This window comes from Hyperolius riggenbachi, chromosome 2 (genome assembly GCF_040937935.1).
Source record: "Hyperolius riggenbachi isolate aHypRig1 chromosome 2, aHypRig1.pri, whole genome shotgun sequence".
In the NCBI taxonomy this organism is placed as follows: domain Eukaryota; kingdom Metazoa; phylum Chordata; class Amphibia; order Anura; family Hyperoliidae; genus Hyperolius; species Hyperolius riggenbachi.
The window spans coordinates 46,268,299-46,294,800 of NC_090647.1; the positions used below are offsets into that span (position 1 = coordinate 46,268,299).

General features: G+C 47.4%; 1 protein-coding gene across 21 annotated transcripts in view; it reads left to right on the forward strand.

The window, feature by feature from the left end:
* TENM4 (teneurin transmembrane protein 4) overlaps positions 1-26,502 on the forward strand; it is a 1,797,006-nt gene that overhangs the window by 1,445,852 nt on the left and 324,652 nt on the right. For 18 of the 21 annotated variants that reach the window (XM_068266709.1, XM_068266713.1, XM_068266710.1 and 15 more), the window contains 2 exons: positions 569-815; positions 20,453-20,551. In XM_068266709.1, coding sequence (XP_068122810.1) covers positions 569-815; positions 20,453-20,551 — 346 coding nt within the window. The remainder of the gene's footprint in view (positions 1-568; positions 816-20,452; positions 20,552-26,502) is intronic. The other 3 variants (XM_068266722.1, XM_068266724.1, XM_068266726.1) reach the window with 1 other exon arrangement.

The following is a 26,502-nucleotide window of genomic DNA, read 5'->3' on the forward strand; positions in this document are numbered from 1 at the left end:
CACATCTGTCACTCTCCAACCTTGGATATATTTAAACGCTCTCTCAAAACTCACTTTTTCCGACAAGCAAATGTTCTGCCTTAGGCCATTTCCCCCTTTAACCTAAGACTAAGTTGCTCTCCTTACCAGATAACCTAAAAACACCCTGCCTCTAGGTATGATTATTGTGTGTTACCCCTCTTTTTGCGCGCCCCCCCCCCCCCCCCCTAATTCCTTTAGATTGTAAGCTCGCAAGAGCAGGGCACTCTCACCTTTCGTATCTAGGAATACGTTATATGGTTTATTCATCATGTTATTCTTGTCACTGTAATAATTACCAATTCTGTATTTTGTATATTGGTGTATACCATTGTCCACAGAGTATGTTGGTGCTTTATAAATCAGTAATAATAATAATTTGTTAATGTGTGTAAATGGCAGAATGTTCCACCAGGGCAGGTGCACCTAGATACTTGCCTACCATGCCTGGTAGAAACTGAATATAGTATTGTTTTCCTTTTTATCCCTTATAGATTTGTAGGCTTTCTTATGAAATTTAGGCTCATACTGTCTTTTTTTCTTCTTTCAGATCAACCGCTGGGCCTGCAGAATCATCTGAGGCTGAGGACTCCTCCTCCACCGCTGTCTCACCCGCCGAACCCCCACCATGCGGCGTCCATCAACTCCCTGAACAGGGGCAACTTCACGCCTCGCAGTAACCCAAGCCCCGCCCCCACGGACCACTCACTCTCAGGAGAGCCGCTGGGCAGTGCCCAGGAGCCTGCCCATGCCCAGGACAACTGGCTTCTCAACAGCAACATCCCCCTGGAGACCAGGTACCGCTAAGTGCTGGCGTTAGTGCTCAGAGCGCGGCTGATGACAGATGAGGAGGGGGGGGGAGGAGAGGCGCTGACCCGCTAATGACTCATAGAAGAGGCTGAGAGATCAGTCAGCACCGTCGTGCTTTGTATTTGCGGCGTGAGTGTGTGGATGAGGGAAAAGGCTTTTGAGGTTTTCCTCATATGACAGACTAGCTAGCCGGCGAGGCATGCCAGAACAAAGCGTGTTAGAGAGCTTCAGCTAAATACACTGTTATCCAAAGTGCGGAATGCATACTCCTACCTCCCATCTGTCTGACATCGCTGAGAGGAACACCTATTAGCCGGAACGTTTGGAGCAAAATGATATATTCCCTTGCTAAATCTCCCACTCACAGTTTCATCATTAAAAAAAATCTTTTAAAGTAGATCTGCTTGTTCCTTCACCAAAAATATGGACACAAATCTTCACATAGACTAATCAGCTAAAACACTACCACCTGCCTAATATTGCCAAGGTTCCTCTCGTGCCACCAGAACAGCATGGACCCCACCAGACTTTAGGAGGTGTCCTGTGATATCTGGCACCAAGGAGACCCTTAAAGTGGGATCAAACTCCATATTAACTGAAAAAATAAAAATAAATCACCCAATTAGAAATTATTTATTTAGCTTGCCAATCTTGTTGTTTTTAGTGTTTGCTGACAGAATTAAGAGAAATGTGATATAGTAAAAGAAAAGAATCTTTCTGCTGGTTACCATTTTTACTGTTGCTCTGTGATGCCAAAGGTGACATCACTTCTGCCCTTTTCTTTCTTTCTTTCTTTTTTTTTTTTTTAAACCCAGCTCAATATTAATTTACAGCTCATTTTGCAGATTACTGTCCCTTCCACAGCAAAAATCAACTAGATAACAGGCTTACATTACTGTGTAAACTCTTCAAAGGGAGGGGAAATTTAATTGCCTTCTCAGGGGCGTAACTAGTAATCACAGGGTCCCCCTGCAAAACTTTGGATGGGGCCCCCTCCCGTCTTCTCTCCATGCCCAGACTTTCAGTACAGGACACAGCACTTGGAGAGGGGTAGAAAGGCTGGGGGTAGAACAGGCTGTACATAAGAGCCTGCTGGACACTGAATAGCGACTGTCTACAAATATTTGTCTGCAAAACTTTGTATGATTCCTTATCAGTGGCTGAGCAGATGCAGTCATTAGAACAACTGTGCAAAGAACTGAACGTTTTTTTCTCTCCTTGCCCTAGTTGTCAGTCTCACAGAACAGGGGGCCCGTGGTTTCTGGGCCCCCTGCAGCTGCATCCCTTGCAGGGTCTATGGTTACGCCCCTGCTTCTGGTCATAGGCCGCGTACACACTTATGTCACACGCAAGCACACGCACACACACACACACACACACACACACACACACACACACACACACGTACACACACACACGTACACACACACACACACACACACACACACACGTACACACACACACACGAACACACACACACACGTACACACACACACACACACGTACACACACACACACACACGTACACACACACACACACACACACACACACGTACACACACACACACGTACACACACACACACAGTAACACACACACACAGTAACACACACACACACGTACACACACACACACAGTAACACACACACACAGTAACACACACACACACACACACACACACACACACACACACACACAGTAACACACACACACACACACACACACACACACACACACACATACACATACACATACACATACACATACACATACACCTACACACACACATACACACACACATACACACACACACACATACACACACAGTAACACACACACACACACACACACACACACACACACACACACACACACACACACACACACAGTAACACACACACACACACACACACACACCGGGGCGGGAGGGGGAGTGGCGCAAACAATGGGATTGCCAGAGGATGAGTGTTGCTGGGATGAGTAGTTATGCCCGGTGGATAACTTGGGGGTCGCTGGCTGCCATACACACACCTGATTGTCAGCTGAGGAGGTTGTTATCGGCCTCCTCAGCCGACTTAAGTCAGGCATGTGTATGAAGCTATAAAGTACCACGATCGCACCCATTGTGTCCTGTCACGTGTTCCCGCGGTAGAAGATGGATCAGGGGTGTGCTTTTGACTAAAGGTTAGGAGTGACTGCTAACAATAAATCTGGACAACCCCCCGAGTTTTCCCAACACACACATACCTCACCCCACAATATTAAGGCAGATTGGAGGTACTTCAGCTCCATTGCCAGATGGTAGGATCACATAACCCTGTAGGTGAGTGTAGGGATGATTTTTGGGCATTGGGAGTGTATAGGTAGGTTAGTTAAACCTACCGGTTGCCTCTGCCAGCCCCCTAAAGCCGCCCTGTGCCAGCGCCGGTCCTCAACGATCCTCTAGTTCCTGCCGCGGTGCAGTTTCGCTTTGTAGAGCACAGGCAGCTCCCGACATCAGGAGAGTGAACGAGGATGCGCTGGGGCAGTGGCCGTTGACTTGTAAGTCGGCAAAACCAAACCAGAGGATCGTCGTGGACCACCGCGGGCACAGGGCAGCTGCAGGGGGATTTGAGCAGCAGCAGGGAGAGCCGTCATTACGCTCACCCTGCACCCACCTCACGGGCGATGTTATAATACGTACACAGGCTGGCAATCCTGGGATGTACTTTAAAGTTAATGGGAATTTGAAAAAGAAAAATGAACCAGATACGTAAGGAGAGGAAAGGCTCTGGGTCCTACAAAACCTCCCTGCTCCTCTCACGGTGCCCTCGTTGCAGTGCTGGCTCCCACCAGAGAAGGCTTCAGAAGTCTTTGTGAGCCGAGTGCATGCGCAGTATGGAGCCGCCTGTCTTCAGTAGCATTTGGGCTTCCGAAGCCTCCTTTGGTGGTGTAGAAAGCAGTATGTATCTGACCCAGAGCCTTCCCTCTGCTTTGGTAAGTATGTGGTTCATTTTTTTTTTTTTATTGGTTCCGATTCACTTAAGTTGAGAAGAAGGCTGTGTTAAAGTCCATGGTCATGTTCCCCTAGACTCTGCCACCTGGGACCAGTTTCATACCTTCCATCACAGAGCTTGTTCTGGTGTGGAATCGAGTTCTAGTTGAGCAAAACCTCAAAACAGAGGTCATTTCTGGAAATTACAGGGAAGTGGGCTCCCGAGACCCCCGTTTGACATGCCTGTCATACCGCCTCCATCATTTCCATCCAGCAGCTCTTTCAATTATTTAAAGTTGACTTTGAAGTTGTCAGAGGGAAGGCTGCGCGGTATCACCTTGCCTGAGCGGGGAGGAAACTCCAGCCGCTAAGTGCCAGCAGTGGGGGTCACAGATTGACGAGTCAGCTGCCGCTTAGACCTGTAATTCCACCTCTCACGCGGGTCTGCATCGCAATCCTATCCTTTTCCAGCATTGTTACTCTTTAGCTGCTTTTCATGCACTGGCGTGATAGATTTCCCCATCTGTTTGTGATAGATATTCCCTCTCATGGCTGAAAATCTCTGTTGTCCTGTGGGAAATCTCTGCACTCCGCTGCTTAAAGAGACACTGAAGCGAAAAAAAAATGATGATATTATGATTTGTATGTGTAGTGCAGCTAAGAAATAAAACATTAAGATCAGATACATCAGTCTAATTGTTTCCAGGACAGGAAGAGTTAAGAAACTCCAGTTGTTATCTCTATGCAGAAAAGCCATTAAGCTCTACCACTGACTTCCTGGAGAGGGCTGTCTTCTGGCTTTTATTATCTCAACTGTTAGTGAACAATTTTCTTTTTCTCTGCCAGAGGAGATGTCATTAGTTCACAGACTGCTCTGAAAGAATCATTTTGAATGCTGAGTGTTGTGTAATCTGCACATATTAGAGAATGATGCAATGTTAGAAAAAAACACTATATACCTGAAAATAAAAAGATGAGAATATTTTCTTTGCTGCTAATCTTCTAGTAATTACACAACCAATTCATTATATCATATTTTTTTTTCGCTTCAGTGTCTCTTTTTAAAGAGGCACTGCAGCCAAAACAACATGATAAAATTACTTTTTTTTTTATAACAATTTATAAATAGTCATTCTTTGCCCATTGTACAATCTTTACTCTCCCAGATTTAGGCCCCGTTCACACTGCACGCGTTTCCAGCCGCGTTTTGGAAACGCGTGCAGGTGGCCGACACGCACGACATCAGACATTGCATAGAGTGCAATGTCTGATGTTCACACTGCATGCGTTCCGGACCTGTGCGGTCCGGGAACGCATGCTGCATGCATTTTTTGTAAAAACGCATGGCTGTCCCATTCACTTTTCAGTGATGGGATCAGCCACGCAACGCACACAACGCGGATGGCGTGCGTTCGTACGCGTTGCGGTCCGCACGCGTTCCGCACGCATGGCCATCCGCGTTTGTGATGTGAACGGGGCCTTACCTGGCTATCCTACTGATCCTCTGCCTCTAATACTTTTAGCCATAGCCCCTGAACAAGCATGCAGCAGATCAGGTGTTTCTGACTTTGTCAGATCTGACAAGATTAGCTGCAAACTTGTTGCTGATGTTATTTAGCCAAATAGACCAGCAGGACTGCCAGGCAACTGGTATTGTTTAGAAGAAATATGGCAGCCTCCATAACCCTCTTGCTTCAGGTTGCCTTTAAAGAGGACCTGAACTCAGAACTTCCTCTCTGCTCTAAAAGATAAGCAACAGCATAATAATTTTCAAAGAAAAAAAAATATTTGTTATGGCTGAAACAAATCCTGCAATAAATCTGTGGGGTGTCTACTTCCTGCTTTCATGGAAGCAGACATGGGGTTATTATTATTTTTGTATTATTATTATTATTATTTTTTGATTTATGAAGTGCCAATATATTCCATGGCGCTGCATCCGGTGTTTACCAATTAGCTGCTCTTCCAAGGCAGCCAGCTGGCACAGCTGAGAGATCAAATTACACTTTTGATTAGTCATAGAGGAGGGGGAATTAGACAGGCTAAACTCTCTAAATACACACCGGGTGCACTTCTCTGTTTTCCTTCTGCCCCGTGCGAGAGTTCAAGTCCACTTTAAAGGGTTAAAGAGAAATAAATATGGCAGCCTCCACATCCCTCTCACTTAAAAAAAGAAAGGGGAAAAAAAAGCCTTTCCTAGCACCAGTTGTCGTCAGGCACAACATAAGAGAGGGCTGTAGAATGGATCCCTGGCGCGTCGCTTTAAAGCGCGGCAACTAACGGCTGTCCAATGGCGGAAAGGAACAACCTTGAACTCCCCGTGGATTTCCGCTTGCTTCGTGTGACCTCTCTCCTGGTCTCTCCGCTCTCTCCTTCGCCACGTATAAATTAAGAGGCATATCACACAGTGGATTACACGCACAGCCGCCTGGTGACCACTAACTAAAGCTGACATTTAATATAACACATTAATCAAAAAAAGTGACTGGGCTCATTTTCTCTAATTAGGCAATTATGCAGAGCATTTATATTACTTAACTAATGACCACAGGTCAGGACTGGAGATCATTATTTAGTCCGATATGACCGATGGCCTTCTGGAGAGAAATTGCCGCTCTCTGTTTGCTCACCGTTTGACCTTTAGACCCCTTTAGCTGGTAGATGAGAGATTTTTTCGGGGGCCCGGTGTTCCCAAGCAAGTGATTGAAATGTATACAGTTATAGCTACATCAGCCTCCAGCTGTCTGTCACCAGAAGGTGGATATGGATCAGACACGCCCCAGTACTTTGATATTGATCGGGCAGAGAATGGTGACATCATCACTGTATCCACAGGAAACATGTTAAGGTGCCGGACCAGATTTGCAAAGCAGCTGGGGCCTCCAGAACACCCTCATCCATTAAAGTCCAATCTACATGATACGATTCTTTGTGCGATTCGATTACGATTCTATTTACGATCCGATTAAATCCGACATGTCCGATCGGGATTCGATTCAGTTCGGTTTGCCATTGTTTTGCAATGTCAAATCGAATTGCATCGAATCGAATCTTGATCGGACATGTCGGATTTAATCGGATCGTAAATAGAATCCTAATCGAATCGTACGAAGAATCGTATTGTGCAGATTTGGCATAAGAGTGGCCAAATGTCCTCTACTATCATGTCTACAATGATCTTAGGGGCTACTGGCCATTTTTTGTTATTAATCTTTTTGAAAAATACAGTCTGTTTTTGTTCATCCCAGGGTCTCCACCTACTGTATTTTTTTTGGGGGGGCATTTAGACTTTAGGGTATCTACGTTCCACTGATGCTGGAGATGAGGGGGTTTTGGCCATTACTACCAGTTGAGCTATATATTTTTTGTTTGTTAAGAAGAGGCATGACACACTTTCTGCAAGCCTACAAGAGGTAGCCTGACTCTTGGGAGTAGAACTTCCACAATTGAAGGTAGTCCCAGTGTTCGACCACTTCAGGTTCTGGGCTTTTTTTTTACCCCTTAGGCCTCAATTCACGGAGCATTATTAAACGTTTATCAAACACTTTATCAAACGTTTGATAATTTACCTCATGGATAAAATCTCATTTTGAATTCACTAAGGTGTTATAGATTCGTTGAACAGTTTATCGATAAAACATTCAATAAATCTATAACACCTTAGTGAATTCAAAATGAGATTTTACCCATGAGGTAAATTATCAAACGTTTGATAAAGTGTTTGATAAACGTTTGATAATGCTCCGTGAATTGAGGCCTTAGGCTGGGTTCCCACTTGTGCCGAACCATGTCGGACAGTGCAGTATTCACTCTGATGGTCTGCTGTAGTAAAGCTGTGGCCCGAAGTAATTGGGTTACCACCATAGACTATTTGGGGGATCACATCCGCCTGCCCGGGATTATTGCGGACTGCACAGAAGTGCGGCCTGCTTACCGCAAGGTGGAGATGCAGATGGATTTTATAAAATAGGAGCCATTCACTGTCGCCCAGCAGCGAAATGCCAAAAGTGCCGAAATCTATTGGAAATCTCTGTGCAAATGTGTGGCAGGAATAGATCACTTTCTGATGAGATTCAATCCGGTGATCGAGTCTACTGCCCCACCTGACAGTGTATGGCCACCTTTAGACCCGTTTGTGATTAAATCCCCTTTACTCAAAATTATACATAAAATCACTCAGATGATGTGCAAATATGACATGATGGCCACAGACCGACTTTTTGTTTCTATATTTTTGTATAATGAGTAGAATTGTGGAGGTTGTTCCGCTGAATGTGTCCAAGCATTTTGATATATATATATATATATATATATATATATATATATATATATATATATATATATATATATATATATATATATACATATACATACATGCATGCATACATACATAACGACATACATACATACATACATACCTACATACATACATACATACATACATACATACATACATACACACACATATATATATATATATATATATATATATATATATATATATATATATATATATATATATATATATATATATATATATATATTATTACAATTTCACGAGCTTTAGATCAATGGTTTGGTTGTCTCATGGACTACTCCATCTCCTCCTGGGAGATTCTCATTATCTGCTGTATTCTTTACAAAAGCAATTCCTGTAAAAGAACTTTAGGCCGGATTCACATTGGTGTCCGCGGTGCGGCAGTTGTGCTGCACCGCCAAAGACAGCCTTCCGGGGAATACTGCGTTACTATACAATATTCGTCCTCTGGCATTCGACCAAACAGGAAGTGACGTGCTTGTGGTCACTTCCTGTTTCGGGTATACGGAAGTGCACAGAAGCGTATTGTTAAAATGCGCTTCCGCGTATGTGCGTCATACCATCGCCGTACCGCCACCAACATTCTTAAAATCCCCGCGTAGCCTTACATGACTTCTGATCCGCCGCACGGCTACGCAGATACGCACGGCAACGTAGTTATGGAAGTGCGTCATATTGAGCATTCCTGGCGCCCAGCACCACAGGTAATATGAAAGCACCCATACACTTTCATTGCCCTGCGGTAAATTGCTGTTACGCACCGCACCAGTGTGAAAGGGCCCTTAAGGTGCCCATTAATGAAACAATCTCATAAACGATCTGCTAAACAATCAGAAGCAACTTTACAAAGACTCAAAAAGAGACTAAAAAAAATATAATACAATCTAATCTATTGAGCAAGATCGTTCCGAAAACTGGTTTGACCTAATTCGATCATAAAATCCAACTTTTGGATTTATATTTTTTTCCTTTTCCAATCGACCAAAGAATCGTTTCACATCAGTTGCGCCAATCACGGTGCAGTTTCCATACAATTCGATCATAAAAATCACGTTGAAAGATCAAATCTGATCTTGCTTGCTCATTGACTATAGTGGCAGTTGGAGAGAGTGATTGTCGTTCTGAAAGTGCTTTTGAAAATAAAGCAAACCCTGAGAATGCCACATGAGGAGATGAACTAGTCTAACTAGTAAGTGACACCAACATAGGAGAAAAGTCATTTATAGTGCATTCTACTCTGAGAGATGTGCTTTTATTAGTATGTCACAAGTACGGTATTTTAAATTTTTTGCTTGCAATAGTGGTCCTTTAAAGTGGACCTGAACTCTTTCATAGGATAGAAGGAAAATAGAGCAGTTTCTTGGGCGGGGCGACCACCCTGGGCGCAGACCGGCAAGTAGAAGAAGGGGGGCGCAGACCGGCAAGTAGAAGAAGGGGGGCGCAGACCGGCAAGTAGAAGTAGGGGGTGCAGACCGGCAAGTAGAAGTAGGGGGTGCAGACCGGCAAGTAGAAGTAGGGGGCGCAGACCGGCAAGTAGAAGTAGGGGGCGCAGACCGGCAAGTAGAAGTAGGGGTCGCACACCGGCAAGTAGAAGTAGGGGGCGCAGACCGGCAAGTAGAAGAAGGGGGGCGCAGACTGGCAAGTAGAAGGGGGGGTGCAGACCGGCAAGTAGAAGGGGGGGTGCAGACCGGCAAGTAGAAGGGGGAGTGCAGACCGGCAAGTAGAAGGGGGTCGCAGACCGGCAAGTAGAAGGGGGTCGCAGACCGGCAAGTAGAAGAAGGGGGGTGCAGACTGGCAAGTAGAAGGGGGGTGCAGACTGGCAAGTAGAAGGGGGGGTGCAGACTGGCAAGTAGAAGGGGGGGTGCAGATCGGCAAGTAGAAGGGGGGTGCAGACCGGCAAGTAGAACAAGGGGGGTGCAGACCGGCAAGTAGAACAAGGGGGGTGCAGATCGGCAAGTAGAACAAGGGGGGTGCAGACCGGCAAGTAGAACAAGGGGGGTGCAGACCAGCAAGTAGAAGGGGGGGGGGGTGCAGATCGGCAAGTAGAACAAGGGGGGTGCAGATCGGCAAGTAGAACAAGGGGGTGCAGACCGGCAAGTAGAACAAGGGGGGTGCAGATCGGCAAGTAGAACAAGGGGGGTGCAGATCGGCAAGTAGAACAAGGGGGGTGCAGATCGGCAAGTAGAACAAGGGGGGTGCAGACCGGCAAGTAGAAGGGGGGTGCAGACCGGCAAGTAGAAGGGGGGTGCAGACCGGCAAGTAGAAGAAAGGGTGTGCCGACCGGCAAGTAGAAGAAGGGGGCTCAGGCAGAAGGACATAACCGCTAGGGAGCTGGTGGAGCCAAATGGAAGAAGAAAGATTACCAGTGTGATCACCTTCCTTGACTCCTCCTAGGCTGCCTGCGTCAGACGTCAAGTCATCATGGTGTCACCACCGCGTGATGACACCTGTTGTCCTGTAGCGGTACTGCAGGCTTTCAGTGCGTGGCGCCCATGGAGGAGTCGGCTTTCCGCGCTGTGTGTTTTCCTGGTCCCTGCTTCCTCCTGGGTGAGCGGCTGGTCACTAGTAAGTAGGCAGATCTACTTGTGACCTGTGGCTGTGTGACTGTCCATACAGAGTAAGGGTTCGTAAGACCACGGGGTGGGGGGCTGCAATTTGTACACCCTCGCCCTGGGTGCAATTTAGCCTAGACACTGCCCTGAAGGAAAACCTAGAGAAATGCACCCTGTATGTAGGTAGAAAGTTTAGCCTGTCTAATTCCCCCTCATCGATGACTAATCGCAAGTGTAATCTGATCGCAATGCTGTGTCGGCTAGTTGCCTCGGCAGAACAGGTATTTTGTAATCACAGAATGTTATCTGTCTGCTTTCATTAAAGCAGGAAGTTGACAAACTGCAGATTTATTGCAGGATTTGTATCTGCTTTAACAAAGAAATGTTTTTTCTTTAAAGATTATTATGCTGTTGCTTATCTTTTTAAAGCAGCATGCAAGTTCTGAGTTCAGGTCTGCTTTAGGAAAACATTTGGCGGCGTTCTGCTTTAACCTCCCGCCAGCAGATCATTTGGTATTTGTTCATTTAGTGTTGGCGAGGGCTGTTCATAACTGATCCTCCTCAGACTTGTGAAGTTGCCTCACTTTGTTTAGCTATTTAAAGTAATGGGCAGAGTCGGCGTGCCGGCCATTGATCTGTGTTTTGTATTACCAGTCCAGGGATCTTCTCTCCTCGCTGGAGTAATCTATAAACAAAGTGAGAGGGGGGGGGGGGGGTGTTATTAGCAGGAATTAGTTTCTCTTTTTTTTTTTTTAAATGAGAAGCGTGTCTGCGCTTCAGACTGTCTGCCGCAGCGTCTGCTCCAGAGCGGGAGGTGAAGCCAATCAATGAGGGTGGTTATTGGACTCTTAGGCACGCCGGGGCACGACGCGCTCAGAATGCCGAATATACCGTACACGGAGCAGCTGGGAGTCACTGTTACAAAACCAACTCCACGCAGGGATCTCTCTAAAGGTGCCCATAGACGTTGCAATGATGGGTAAATTGACCAAGAGACAGATCTCTTTCTGATTGAATCAGTGATCAGTTTCCTTCCCATACACCGCAGACCAATTCCTGATAGGAATCCGCTTAGCGAAGCCGCCTGCCTGGCCACCCCCCAAGTGTAAACCGTCCATTCTCATAGGCTGACATTGATTCCGTACGCCTTTTCCTTCCAATCCAGATAAGTGGTGTAGGACCGATACTTGCATTCCAGACTAATATTAACAGATCCTGTTGATAGGTATAGGATCCGTTCGCATACATTCTGTTTCGTTCTGCTAAATTGAATGTTTTTAATGACTGTGTAAGCATGGCCTTAGTGTTGGGCGCCAGGAAGGAGCTAATGATGGGGAGGAGCTTAGGATTGGCTCTAAGGCTTTATCCTTATTATAAATCGCAAGTGCAGTGGGGAGCGCTTTTCTGAGTGCTTTTTAAAGCGAATTGCAGGCGTTTTTAAACAATTTGCGATTTTTGTAAGCTCTTTTGTAAGCGCTTTTGTTTAGCCATAGCAGGAAATTAACTCTTTGAACTGAATCTGTTTAATGTATTTTGTGCTCACAAAATCGCTTATACAATCGTTTTTTAAAGCGCTTAACGATTTTCCTATACCTTCCATTGAAGTGCAAATGCTCTGAAAATGCAGGACCGGCACTTGCGATTGGAAAGAAAGCTCATCACTCATGTGAGAACACTCACATTTAAAATACATTGCTCAAGCGCTTTTAAAGTTTTTAAAATCGCCAGCACTTTAAAAAAATCTAAAAGTGCTCATAGTGTGAACAAGTCCCTTAGCGGGCGTTTACCATGAAGTGAGAGTTGAGCATTGTAGTTGGTCGAGGCTTGTTGTCAGAAAGGGGAAGAGTCTTATATTGAGGGCAAGGTTTACAGTTAGGCGAGGAATGGGGGTTTGATAAGCAATAAAAAAGTAGTGCCAAAACACAGAATGGTAGAGTATCGATAATCTCGTTACCAGTACTCTGCATGCCGGGAGTGGGCACTGGATCGGTATGTTGCACAGGCTTTCCTGAGGTCACGTTTTCGTATTGTTACAATATTTGGACTCCGTAGTGATCTAGAGTATAAGTCTAGAAACTTAGGTCTGATTCACTAGTATAGGAGTCGACTTATACATGAGTCACAGGCAACACTGAGTAATGTGTGTTCTACTAGTGACATTTTTATTTGCAGCAATTTACCCTGTGATACGTGACACTTTGAGGAAAGTAAATGCCAAGAAAACCCAGGTCTAAAAGTCTTGGCTACAACAATTAACAAGGAAAGTGGTGAGGGGGGGGAATACTGAGCTGCATCAAGGGGAGTCAATATTTGCAGAACTTGTGGGCCTGGAGGAGGTATTCATTAACCTCTCCTAGCCACGAACTTTGTTGGGTAGACTTATACTTGAGTCAATGAAAAATTCCAGCTTAAGAGGGTTAAATATTGGAGTCAACTTGTACACGAGGTCGACTTGTATTCGAGTATATACGGTATATGTTTACCATATGAGTATGTTGTGAATGTGTATGAGAGGACGGGGAGTTTTTTTGAGGTTGCGCAGGCCTTCTCTCAGCACACTTCGGTGGGCACTCGTTGCACTCTGCTCCCACCACAGCGCCATTTCCATTACCGCAGAGGTCACTAGAGGTCGTTCTTCAGCCACTAACAGGACAGATCTAGCGGCAGCCAGGCCTCGGGGCAGCAGACACGAAAACCCATTTATCTAGAGTTCCAGAGCATTATAGGTAGAAACTAGTCAAGGCAGCTAACTTGGCGTATCAATTTGCTTTTTATGATTGTTGCATTTAAAATACACTTTATTGATGCCTGGCCTATAATTGGTTATTGATTTTTGGTTTCTTTTGTTACATTTTTGCCGCTTCATAACAATTGTAATAAAATTGTATAATACTTAGCATGCAAAAAAGGAATACAAAACTGTATTTGATGCTTGATGTTGTGCACTAAATTCCCAGTATTTCATGACCCCCTCGCCCTTCTCCCCCTCCCCCATCAGGCCTGTTTATTAAAATATCTGAGCTGTCATGTAATTAGGGGAATGGGAATTTTTCTCTCTCTCCCTGCTGCCTTCTATTTGGAGGGCACTGACCCCAAAAAAAAAACTATATTGGAAACTGCAATCATGAGAGATTGTGAACCGCTCAACCCCCACCATAGCCGCTGCCTGCAGTGAGGTTTCTCATCAGGAATGATCAGTGTGAAGCTATGTTGCCTCTTTCACAGGCGAAGGCCCAAACTCAGGCAGAGGTCACTGATACACATTTAACAGGATGTCAGGGTGTCATTTTGAATGGATTGTACATAAAGTTAGTTTTGCAAAGAAAAAATAGAGAGATAAATCCCAGGTCTTAGATTCTGTCACTGGGGCAAGAAGATTGCAGACCAATACTTAGCCATTCAAGAGGCAAAGGGGAATCGAGAGCAGATTGCAGGAACTGTTATAACCTGTGACATATGTTTATACTTAGGGGCTAGGTGCACACATAACATAGCAGTAAGGGCTCTTTCACACAGAGATGTTGCGTTAGAGGGGACGTTAAGGTCGCATAACGTTCCCCTAACGCAACTCATGGTGGTGCTAAACTCGGACGCTACATAGAGACGCGTTATGCGTCTCTTGGTGCGCCGTTTTCGTTCGATACTGGTAGAACGAAAACGGCGGATGCGTCCAAAGACTGTGGAGACCGCGAGATCGGAACACTCCGCAACACTCCCGCCAGCCAATCACCGCAGAAAGCGGCCGCTCCAGGAAGTAAACACTGCACGTCACACAGTGCAGTGAATATTGATTAGCCATGTGGCTAGGGACAATAGCGGACACTCCCCTCCTCCTCTCCTGCACTGAGCATGTGCAAACAGTGTAACGCGGCTAAAACCGCGTATAACGCACAGCATGCTGCACTTTCATTGGACGTCCAGCGTTACACTGTAACGCAACGTGGGCACTGTGAACAGCCCATAGATTTTTCATTACTGTGAGTTGGGCTGCGTTACAGGCTGCTCTAACGTCAGCCTGTAACGTCTTACTGTGACAGCAGCCTAAAGGTAGCGTTTTCTGTCATGTGCGTTGCGATTTTTGTTATTTGCGTTTTTTTGTGCGTTTGCAGGTTTTTTTGCCGCAGATGTATTTTTTTAATGTGTTTTTTGTGCGTTCTTACACATTTGCGGTATGCATATACAAAACGCATATGCCTTTTCTATGCGTTTTTGTATTGCGTTTTATGCAAATCACTAGGAAGACAACAGGAATTGGAAATACATCAGAAATCTTAATTTACAAAAAAAACCACATCAAAAATGCATACAGAAAGCAATACATTGCGTTTTCATTGACCTTCATTATGTGCGTTTTTGATGCATTCATGCATAATATGCAACAAAACTAGCGATTTGAAAAACGCCAAAGTACAAACGCATACCCATGCATTTTTTTTGTGGCCCATTGAGTAGCATTGGTGCATAAAACGCAGCGTTTTACCCAACGCTAGTGTTTCTGCTATGTTTGCATATAGCCTAAGGGAACCTGTAGTGAGACGGATATGCAGGCTGCCATATTTATTTTGAACAATACCAGTTACCTGGCAGTCCTGCTGATTCTTTTGCTGCAGCAGTGACTGAATCACACACCTGAAACAAGCGTATGGCTAACCCAGTCAGACTTCAGTCAGAAACACCTGATCCACGTGCTTGTTTAGGGTCTATGGCTTAAAGTATTCAGATGCCCATTAACAGTACAATTTTTTCATCAGATGCAATCTTTCAACTCGATTTTTATGATTGCCCAGTTTTCTGAACAATTCAATGTGTGGCAAAAATTGATGTAAAACAATTCCATGGGAGATTGGAACAGAGAATTTAATTGATCCTAATGTTAGATTTTACGATTGAATTGGAAGAGAAAAAATTCCCTAATCACCTTGCTTATGGGAACAATCGATAATTACCTTCCGATCGTAAAAATTGCGTCGAGAGATCGCACCTGGTGAAAAACTTGTACTGCTAATGGGCACCTTTAGAGGCAGAGGATCAGCAGGACAACCAAAATTTCAGCATCCATATTCTTTTCACTTTAAGTGTATTTTAAATTCTACCTGACCTGCCGAGGCAAAGGTATCTGAGGTTCCAGGAAGCACAGGTGTGTGTTTGTGTTGGATTCACATACCCCTGTGCATTGTCTGTTCCTCTCCTTGTTTCCCCCATCTCTCTAATCACTCCATGAAAAATGACTGCTAGCTCCACCCACTCCAGACACACCCTCCCAGCATCTGCACCAATGCTGAGGCCAGGTAGCTGTCAGGTGAGAGTGGAGGCGGGAGCAGTTCATAGTTAGATTCCTATGTGACTATGGGGACTTGCCAGGAGAGTAAAGCCCAGTTTGTGACGCAACCAGTGGTGCGTTAGTAAGGCTCCCCAGCATGCAGCCTTACGGCCAGATAGGAGAACAGTGACCAAGACAGGGTGATGTTAAAGGATACCCGAAGTGACATGTGACATGTGACATGATGATATAGACATGGGTATGTACAGTGCCTAGTACACAAATAACTATGCTTTGTTCCTTTTTTTTATTTCTCTGACTGAAAGAGTTAAATATCAGGTATGTAAGTGGCTGACTCAGTCCTGACTCAGACAGGAAGTGACTACAGTGTGACCCTCACTGATTAGAAATTCACCTTTTTCATCTTTCTTGCTCTCAGAAGAAATTTTCTGCTAGGAAAGTGTTTTATAGTTGGAATTTCTTATCAGTGAGGGTCACACTTTAGTGACTTCCTGTCAGGACTGAGTCAGCCACTTACATACCTGATATTTAACTCTTTCAGGCAGAGGAAGAAAAAAAGGAACACAGACGTGTATGTACAGTGCCTAGCACACAAATAACTATGTTAGCTCATCATGTCACATGTCACTTCGGGTACCCTTTAAACATGCTGGAGCAGAGTGTTTGGTACACGCAGATAGGCAACCAGTATAATAAATTAGAACTCTTTATTGAAGGAAAAAATGCAGAGATAAATCATATACCGCCATCAGATAATACAGCTTACTTAGGACAGAGAGGAGCACACAGAGTGAATCTTGGAAATAACAATCCCATTAAGATCACCATTGCATTTTACACACCATGACATCTTGTGCTTGTTTTAGTACACTGCAGTTCAAGGCAACTCTGTTGTTAAACCGCTTAATAAACCAAGCAAATTTTCATCTAGCCATATCACAAAGCAAGTAATTAATCTAACCGTAACACAACACCACCTTGGCATTCAGAGTTAACTATGTTGTTGCCCTGAGCAACAGTCTCCAGAATTCCTTTCCACCGGTTTCCATAGTGACCTCTCCAAGACCATCGCTGTGCTTTGAAATGAGCATCCTTGGCGCATGGAATGCTGGGAATAGTGTTTCTTGAATAATGAATTGCTGGCTCGGGTGTCTGTACAGATCTCCCATCACTGTTATGGCACGCCTCATTCTAACCTCATGCACTAAGCAAGCCCCTGAAGCACTGTGATCATCAGAATATATTTTTAAGTGATGTGTAAAATTAAATATAACCAGGTCAAAGGATGACAAAGGGTACGCAGATGCACAAAGCAGAATGTGTGGCAGTCCTCTCGGTGGTGCCCATTCACCACAAGGAGCGGTAATTGAGCATGTGGAGTGTTGTTGGGTAATACCGAAGCCTCCGGATGCTGGAGAGGTTTCCCCCGTCCTCCAGGCCAATCCAGCGATGAGACACCGCCCTCCCCCTCCCCCCCCCCTCCCCCCCCCCCCAAAGCGTTTCCGCACTGCGTCATCGCAGTAGCATGGACTCGCTTGGGCTCCGGATGAGAAAGCTGAGCCAATCAAGTCTGTGCTATTGCAGATGCAGACACCTAACAAACCACAACTTTTAGAGAACATGCCACTTTAAGGATATAGTAAGGGTTTCATTTATCTGTAGGATCCAATTAAAGTTTTCTTTAGGTGGAGAACAGTGGCTTAAACAACAACTGAAGTGAGAGGGATATGGAGGCTGCCATATTGATTTTTTTTTAAACAATACCAGGTGCCTGGCTATCCTGCTGATCCTCTGCCTCTAATACTTTTAGCCACAGACCCTGAACAAGCATGCAGCAGATCAGGTGTGTCTGACATTATCGTCAGAACTGACAAGATCAGCTGCATGCTTGTTTCTGGTGTTGTTCGGACACTACTGCAGCCATATAGATCAGCAGGGCTGCCAGGCAACTGGTATTGCCTAAAAGGAAAGAAATATGGCAGCCTCTGTATCTCTTTCACTTCAGTTGTCCTTTAATGGGAAGTCTGCTTTTAGAGGACATTTTTTGCTACTTTCAGCTTGGTCATATATGATTACAGCGCAGGTAGCTGAAAGGTTAGCGGATCTGTGTTTTTGTTATTGTAGTCACACATAGTACCAGAACATGAAATCCTCTTTAGTAGTTGTTTTGTCCAGTAGCTATTGGCTGCTGTTGCAAAATCACTAATTTTATTGATCATTTAGTTAATCAGGTCAGGGTTACAAACTTCTGTATTTTAAAGAGAAACTCTGACCAAGAATTGAACTTTATCCCAATCAGTAGCTGATACTCCTTTTTACATGAGAAATGTATTCCTTTTCACAAACAGACCATCAGGAGGTGCTGTATGACTGATATTGTGGAGAAACCCCTCCCACAACAAACTCTGAGGACCGTGGTACTCCTGGCAGTTTCCTGTCTGTGAACCTTGTTGCATTGTGGGAAATAGCTGTTTACAGCTGTTTCCAACTGCCAAAACAGCAAGCAGCAGCTACATCACTTGCCAGCAGTAAAAATGTCACCATGTAATAAATGTCAGAATATAAATTAGGGATTTAAAATATTTTACAATGGGCAAACACTGACTAAATCATTTATACAGAATTATTGTAAAAATGAAGCACTTTTTTAATTGCATTATTTTCACTGGAGTTCCTCTTTAATAACCACATTTTTTTTTTCTCTAGCACAGCCCAGTTTTTTTTTTTTTTTTACTTCAAAAATGTTTTCCAGCATTCTATAACCTACAGGTACCCAATAACGGTACAATATTTTCCTCAGACGCGATCATTCAATCAGATTTTCACGATCAAATTGCACAGACAACTCTCACACTGTGATGAGAAAATCAACATGAAACAATTGTATAGTCTTTAGAAATACAGAATTTTCTCAATTAGAATGTTGGATTTTTTTGATCGTACCTGAAGAGAGAACGTTCATTAATTGACCTCTATATGGGAACCATCGATAATTCCCTTCGGATTATATACAATCCCACAAATCTGATCAAATGATCATATCTGAGGAATATACTGTACCGTTAATGGGCACCTTAAAGGGAACCCCGAGTTAAGAGGGATATGGATCCTGCCATATTTATTTACTAGTAAACAATGCCAGTTGCCTGGCAGCCCTGTTGATCTTCTGGCATAATTCACGTGAGAGTCAAAATCCCCGAACAACCATATGGCTAATCCAGTAAAACCTATACCTGATCTGCTGCATGCCTATTCAGGGTCTATGGCTAAATATAATAGAGATACTGGATCGCCGGGACTGCCTGGCAACTGGTATTGTTTAAAAGGAAATACATATGGCAGCCTCCATATCCCTCTCAACTCGGATTCCCTTTAAAGGGTACCCAAGTTGTAATTAAACAGTGTCCTTATATTTACCCGGGACTTATTATAGCTCTGGTAGTCTTGTAGGCACCTCGCTGCCCTCCCGGTGCCCCTTATCTTTTTGTTGTTGTGCTGTCTGGTAAAGTTTGCGAAACCAGCTGGAGTCCTGGAGTGTTGCTCATGCGCCGACCTGGTTTCGTGCCTCCTTGATTGCGCTTCTGTAGCTGGGAGCATCCCAACCATAGGAACGCAATCAAGGAAGCATGCCGCCAGGTCAGCACATGCTCATTAGTGCGCGACTGAGCTGAGTCGTGGACTTTACCGGCCCGCACAGCGGATCAACGAACCGGACCAGGAGGACAGTGAGATACCTACAAGACTACGGGGGGGCTGGAAGAATTTACTACAGTGAATGGGATCAGCCACGCAACGCATGGAAACGCATATGGCGTGCTATCAGACGCGTTGTGTTCTGATCGCACGGCCATCTGCGTGTGATGATGTGATTGAGGCCTTAATCTGACAGAAAATCTCATCATATGTACCTAGCATAAGAAAAAGGACACTGTTTAATTACAACTCGGAGATCCTTTCAGTATTTCAGCAACCGTAAAAGTAATTATCCTGTTACCTCATAGCAAGCAGCCAATCAATAATACCAAAGTGTTATGTGATTATCCGCAAACCACTTCTTTTCTGGAAGCTAAACCCCGCCTCCCAAAGCCCAACTGGCAAATAGTGAATCTGGCATTGGATCATTAGATGAGGGAGGAGCTCGGAACAGTAAAGGGTGGAGCTTGGCTCCAAGTCAGGAAGTCTAAATATTTTATTTTTCTGCAAAGTGGAGACATTTGAAGGGCTTCTTCTGTAAAGAGAAATAAAGGGCGTGTTTTGGCTGTTTTGTATTCCTGTGAAGTGACAGCTGACTCCGGTAGGGGGACCATAGGCAATACAGGCATGGTGGTAGTTCTAATAGAGGAGTAACGCCACAAATCAAAATATATTTAGTTTTACACACAAAACTTTAAAAATGTGTATTTTGATGATGTTTACTCAGTGAGCGCACTGGGTACATGGAAGAGAAAGTCACTTCATGCATGACTCACGGCCTTCATTCATGTCTCCATCTGTGTGTAGAAACATAGCAAAGCAGCCATTCCTAGAGACATTGCAGGACAACCTTATTGAGATGGACATCCTCCCCACCTCCCGCCATGACGGTGCTTACAATGATGGGTATGTGACACATCCTATTGATTGTTTGCCATGCTGCATGATCCTCACTTCCTTAACCCTTCTTCCTCCCTCTCTACTCACTCTGCTAACCAGGCCTGCCGCTGCTGGGTATACACACACTGAGCTGCCGCTGCTGGGTATACACACACTGAGCTGCCGCTGCTGGGTATACACACACTGAGCTGCCACTGCTGGGTATACACACACTGAGCTGCCACTGCTGGGTATACACACACTGAGCTGCCACTGCGGGGTATACACACACTGAGCTGCCACTGCTGGGCGTACACACACTGAGCTGCCACTGCTGGGGATACACACACTGAGCTGCCACTGCTGGGTATACACACACTGAGCTGCCACTGCTGGGCGTACACACACTGAGCTGCCACTGAGGGGTGTACACACACTGAGCTGCCACTGCCGGGGTATACACACACTGAGCTGCCGCTGCTGGGTGTACACACACTGAGCTGCCACTGCTGGGGATACACACACTGAGCTGCCACTGAGGGGTATACACACACTGAGCTGCCACTGCTGGGGATACACACACTGAGCTGCCACTGCTGGGGATACACACACTGAGCTGCCACTGCTGGGGATACACACACTGAGCTGCCGCTGCTGGGGATACCCCACACACTGAGCTGCCACTGCTGGGTATACACACACTGAGCTGCCACTGCTGGGTATACACACACTGAGCTGCCACTGAGGGGTATACACACACTGAGCTGCCACTGCTGGGGATACACACACTGAGCTGCCACTGCTGGGGATACACACACTGAGCTGCCACTGAGGGGTATACACACACTGAGCTGCCACTGCTGGGGATACACACACTGAGCTGCCGCTGCTGGGGATACACACACTGAGCTGCCACTGCTGGGGATACACACACTGAGCTGCCGCTGCTGGGGATACCCCACACACTGAGCTGCCACTGCTGGGTATACACACACTGAGCTGCCACTGCTGGGTATACACACACTGAGCTGCCACTGAGGGGTATACACACACTGAGCTGCCACTGCTGGGGATACCCCACACACTGAGCTGCCACTGCTGGGTATACACACACTGAGCTGCCGCTGCTGGGTATACACACACTGAGCTGCCACTGCTGGGTATACACACACTGAGCTGCCACTGCTGGGTATACACACACTGAGCTGCCGCTGCTGGGTATACACACACTGAGCTGCCGCTACTGGGTGTACACACACTGAGCTGCCACTGCTGGGTATACACACACTGAGCTGCCACTGCTGGGTATACACACACTGAGCTGCCACTGCTGGGTATACACACACTGAGCTGCCACTGCTGGGTATACACACACTGAGCTGCCACTGCTGGGGATACACACACTGAGCTGCCACTGCTGGGTATACACACACTGAGCTGCTGCCACTGCTGGGTATACACACACTGAGCTGCCACTGCTGGGCGTACACACACTGAGCTGCCACTGCTGGGTATACACACACTGAGCTGCCACTGCTGGGGATACCCCACACACTGAGCTGCCACTGCTGGGTATACACACACTGAGCTGCCGCTGCTGGGTATACACACACTGAGCTGCCACTGCTGGGTATACACACACTGAGCTGCCACTGCTGGGTATACACACACTGAGCTGCCGCTGCTGGGTATACACACACTGAGCTGCCGCTACTGGGTGTACACACACTGAGCTGCCACTGCTGGGTATACACACACTGAGCTGCCACTGCTGGGTATACACACACTGAGCTGCCACTGCTGGGTATACACACACTGAGCTGCCACTGCTGGGTATACACACACCGAGCTGCCACTGCTGGGTATACACACACTGAGCTGCCGCTACTGGGTGTACACACACTGAGCTGCCACTGCTGGGTATACACACACTGAGCTGCCACTGCTGGGTATACACACACTGAGCTGCCACTGCTGGGTATACACACACTGAGCTGCCACTGCTGGGTATACACACACTGAGCTGCCACTGCTGGGTATACACACACTGAGCTGCCGCTACTGGGTGTACACACACTGAGCTGCCACTGCTGGGTATACACACACTGAGCTGCCACTGCTGGGTATACACACACTGAGCTGCCACTGCTGGGTATACACACACTGAGCTGCCACTGCTGGGTATACACACACTGAGCTGCCACTGCTGGGTATACACACACTGAGCTGCCACTGCTGGGTATACACACACTGAGCTGCCACTGCTGGGTATACACACACTGAGCTGCCACTGCTGGGTATACACACACTGAGCTGCCGCTGCTGGGTATACACACACTGAGCTGCCACTGCTGGGGATACCCCACACACTGAGCTGCCGCTGCTGGGGATACACACACTGAGCTGCCACTGCTGGGGATACACACACTGAGCTGCCACTGCTGGGCGTACACACACTTAGCTGCCACTGCTGGGCGTACACACACTGAGCTGCCACTGCTTGGTATACACACACTGAGCTGCCGCTGCTGGGGATACACACACTGAGCTGCCACTGCTGGGTATACACACACTGAGCTGCCACTGCTGGGTATACACACACTGAGCTGCCACTGCTGGGTAGACACACACTGAGCTGCCGCTGCTGGGTATACACACACTGAGCTGCCACTGCTGGATATACACACACTGTGCTGCCGCTGCTGGGTATACACACACTGAGCTGCCACTGCTGGGTATACACACACTGAGCTGCCGCTGCTGGGTATACACACACTGAGCTGCCACTGCTGGGTATACACACACTGAGCTGCCACTGCTGGGTATACACACACTGAGCTGCCGCTGCTGGGTATGCACACACTGAGCTGCTGCTGCTGGGTTTACACCACACACTGAGCTGCCGCTGCTGGGTATACACACACTGAGCTGCCGCTGCTGGGTATACACACACTGAGCTGGCACTGCTGGGTATACACACACTGAGCTGCCACTGCTGGGTATACACACACTGAGCTGGCACTGCTGGGTATACACACACTGAGCTGGCACTGCTGGGTATACACACACTGAGCTGCCACTGCTGGGTATACACACACTGAGCTGCTACTGCTGGATATACACACACTGTGCTGCCACTGCTGGGTATACACACTGAGCTGCCACTGCTAGGTATACACACACTGAGCTGCCACTGCTGGGTATACACACACTGAGCTGCCACTGCTGGGTATACACACACTGAGCTGGCACTGCTGGGTATACACACACTGAGCTGGCACTGCTGGGTATACACACACTGAGCTGCCACTGCTGGGTATACACACACTGAGCTGCCGCTGCTGGGTATACACACACTGAGCTGCCACTGCTGGGTATACACACACTGAGCTGCCGCTGCTGGGGTTACCCCACACACTGAGCTGCCGCTGCTGGGTATACACACACTGAGCTGCCGCTGCTGGGTATACACACACTGAGCTGCCGCTACTGGGTGTACACAAACTGAGCTGCCACTGCTTGGTATACACACACTGAGCTGCCACTGCTGGGTATACACACACTGAGCTGCCACTGCTGGGTATACACACACTGAGCTGCTGCCACTGCTGGGTATACACACACTGAGCTGCTGCTACTGCTGGGTATACACACACTGAGCTGCCACTGCTGGGTATACACACACTGAGCTGCCACTGCTGGGTATACACACTCTGAGCTGCCGCTACTGAGTGTACACACACTGAGCTGCCACTGCTGGGTATACACACACTGAGCTGCCACTGCTGGGTATACACACACTGAGCTGCCACTGCTGGGTATACACACACTGAGCTGCCGCTGCTGGGTATACACACACTGAGCTGCCACTGCTGGGTAGACACACACTGAGCTGCCACTGAGGGGTATACACACACTGAGCTGCCACTGCTGGGTATACACACACTGAGCTGCCGCTGCTGGGTATACACACACTGAGCTGCCGCTACTGGGTATACACACACTGAGCTGCCGCTGCTGGGTATACACACACTGAGCTGCCGCTGCTGGGTATACACACTCTGAGCTGCCACTGCTGGGTATACACACACTGAGCTGCCACTGAGAGGTATACACACACTGAGCTGCCGCTGCTGGGTATACACACACTGAGCTGCCGCTGCTGGGTATACACACTCTGAGCTGCCACTGCTGGGTATACACACACTGAGCTGCCACTGAGAGGTATACACACACTGAGCTGCCACTGCTGGGTATACACACACTGAGCTGCCGCTGCTGGGTATACACACACTGAGCTGCCGCTACTGGGTATACACACACTGAGCTGCCGCTGCTGGGTATACACACACTGAGCTGCCGCTGCTGGGTATACACACTCTGAGCTGCCGCTACTGAGTGTACACAAACTGAGCTGCCACTGCTGGGTATACACACACTGAGCTGCTGCTGCTGGGTTTACACCACACACTGAGCTACCGCTGCTGGGTATACACACACTGAGCTGCCACTGCTGGGTATACACACACTGAGCTGCCACTGAGAGGTATACACACACTGAGCTGCCGCTGCTGGGTATACACACACTGAGCCGCTGCTGCTCGGTATACACCACACACTGAGCTGCCGCTGCTGGGTATACACACACTGAGCTGCCACTGCTGGGTATACACACACTGAGCTGCCACTGCGGGGTATACACACACTGAGCTGCCACTGCTGGGTAGACACACACTGAGCTGCCACTGCTGGGTAGACACACACTGAGCTGCCACTGAGGGGTATACACACACTGAGCTGCCGCTGCTGGGTATACACACACTGAGCTGCCGCTGTTGGGTAGACACACACTGAGCTGCCGCTGCTGGGTATACACACACTGAGCTGCCACTGCTGGGTATACACACACTGAGCTGCCACTGCTGGGGATACACACACTGAGCTGCCGCTGCTGGGTATACACACACTGAGCTGCCACTGCTGGGTATACACACACTGAGCTGCCACTGCTGGGTATACACACACTGAGCTGCCACTGCTGGGGATACACCACACACTGAGCTGCACCTCCTGGGTATACACACTGTGAGCTGCCACTGCTGGGTATACACACACTGAGCTGCCCCTGCTGGGGATACACACACTGAGCTGCCCCTGCTGGGGATACACACACTGAGCTGCCACTGCTGGGGATACACACACTGAGCTGCCACTGCTGGGGATACACACACTGAGCTGCCGCTGCTGGGGATACACACACTGAGCTGCCCCTGCTGGGTATACACACACTGAGCTTCCACTGCTGGGGATACACACCCTGAGCTGCCACTGCTGGGGATACACACACTGAGCTGCCACTGCTGGGTATACACACACTGAGCTGCCCCTGCTGGGTATACACACACTGAGCTGCCCCTGCTGGGTATACACACACTGAGCTGCCGCTGCTGGGTATACACACACTGAGCTGCCGCTGCTGGGTATACACACTCTGAACTGCCCCTGCTGGGTATACACACACTGAACTGCCACTGCTGGGTATACACACACTGAGCTGCCACTGCTGGGGATACACACACTGAGCTGCCACTGCTGGGCATACACACACTGAGCTGCCGCTGCTGGGTATACACACACTGAGCTGCCGCTGCTGGGTATACACACACTGAACTGCCACTGCTAGGGATACCCCACACACTGAGCTGCTGCTGCTGGGGATACACCACACACTGAGCTGCCACTGCTGGGGATACACCACACACTGAGCTGCCACTGCTGGGGATACACACACTGAGCTGCCACTGCTGGGCATACACACACTGAGCTGCCACTGCTGGGCATACACACACTGAGCTGCCACTGCTGGGCATACACACACTGAGCTGCCACTGCTGGGCATACACACACTGAGCTGCCACTGCTGGGCATACACACACTGAGCTGCCACTGCTGGGCATACACACACTGAGCTGCCACTG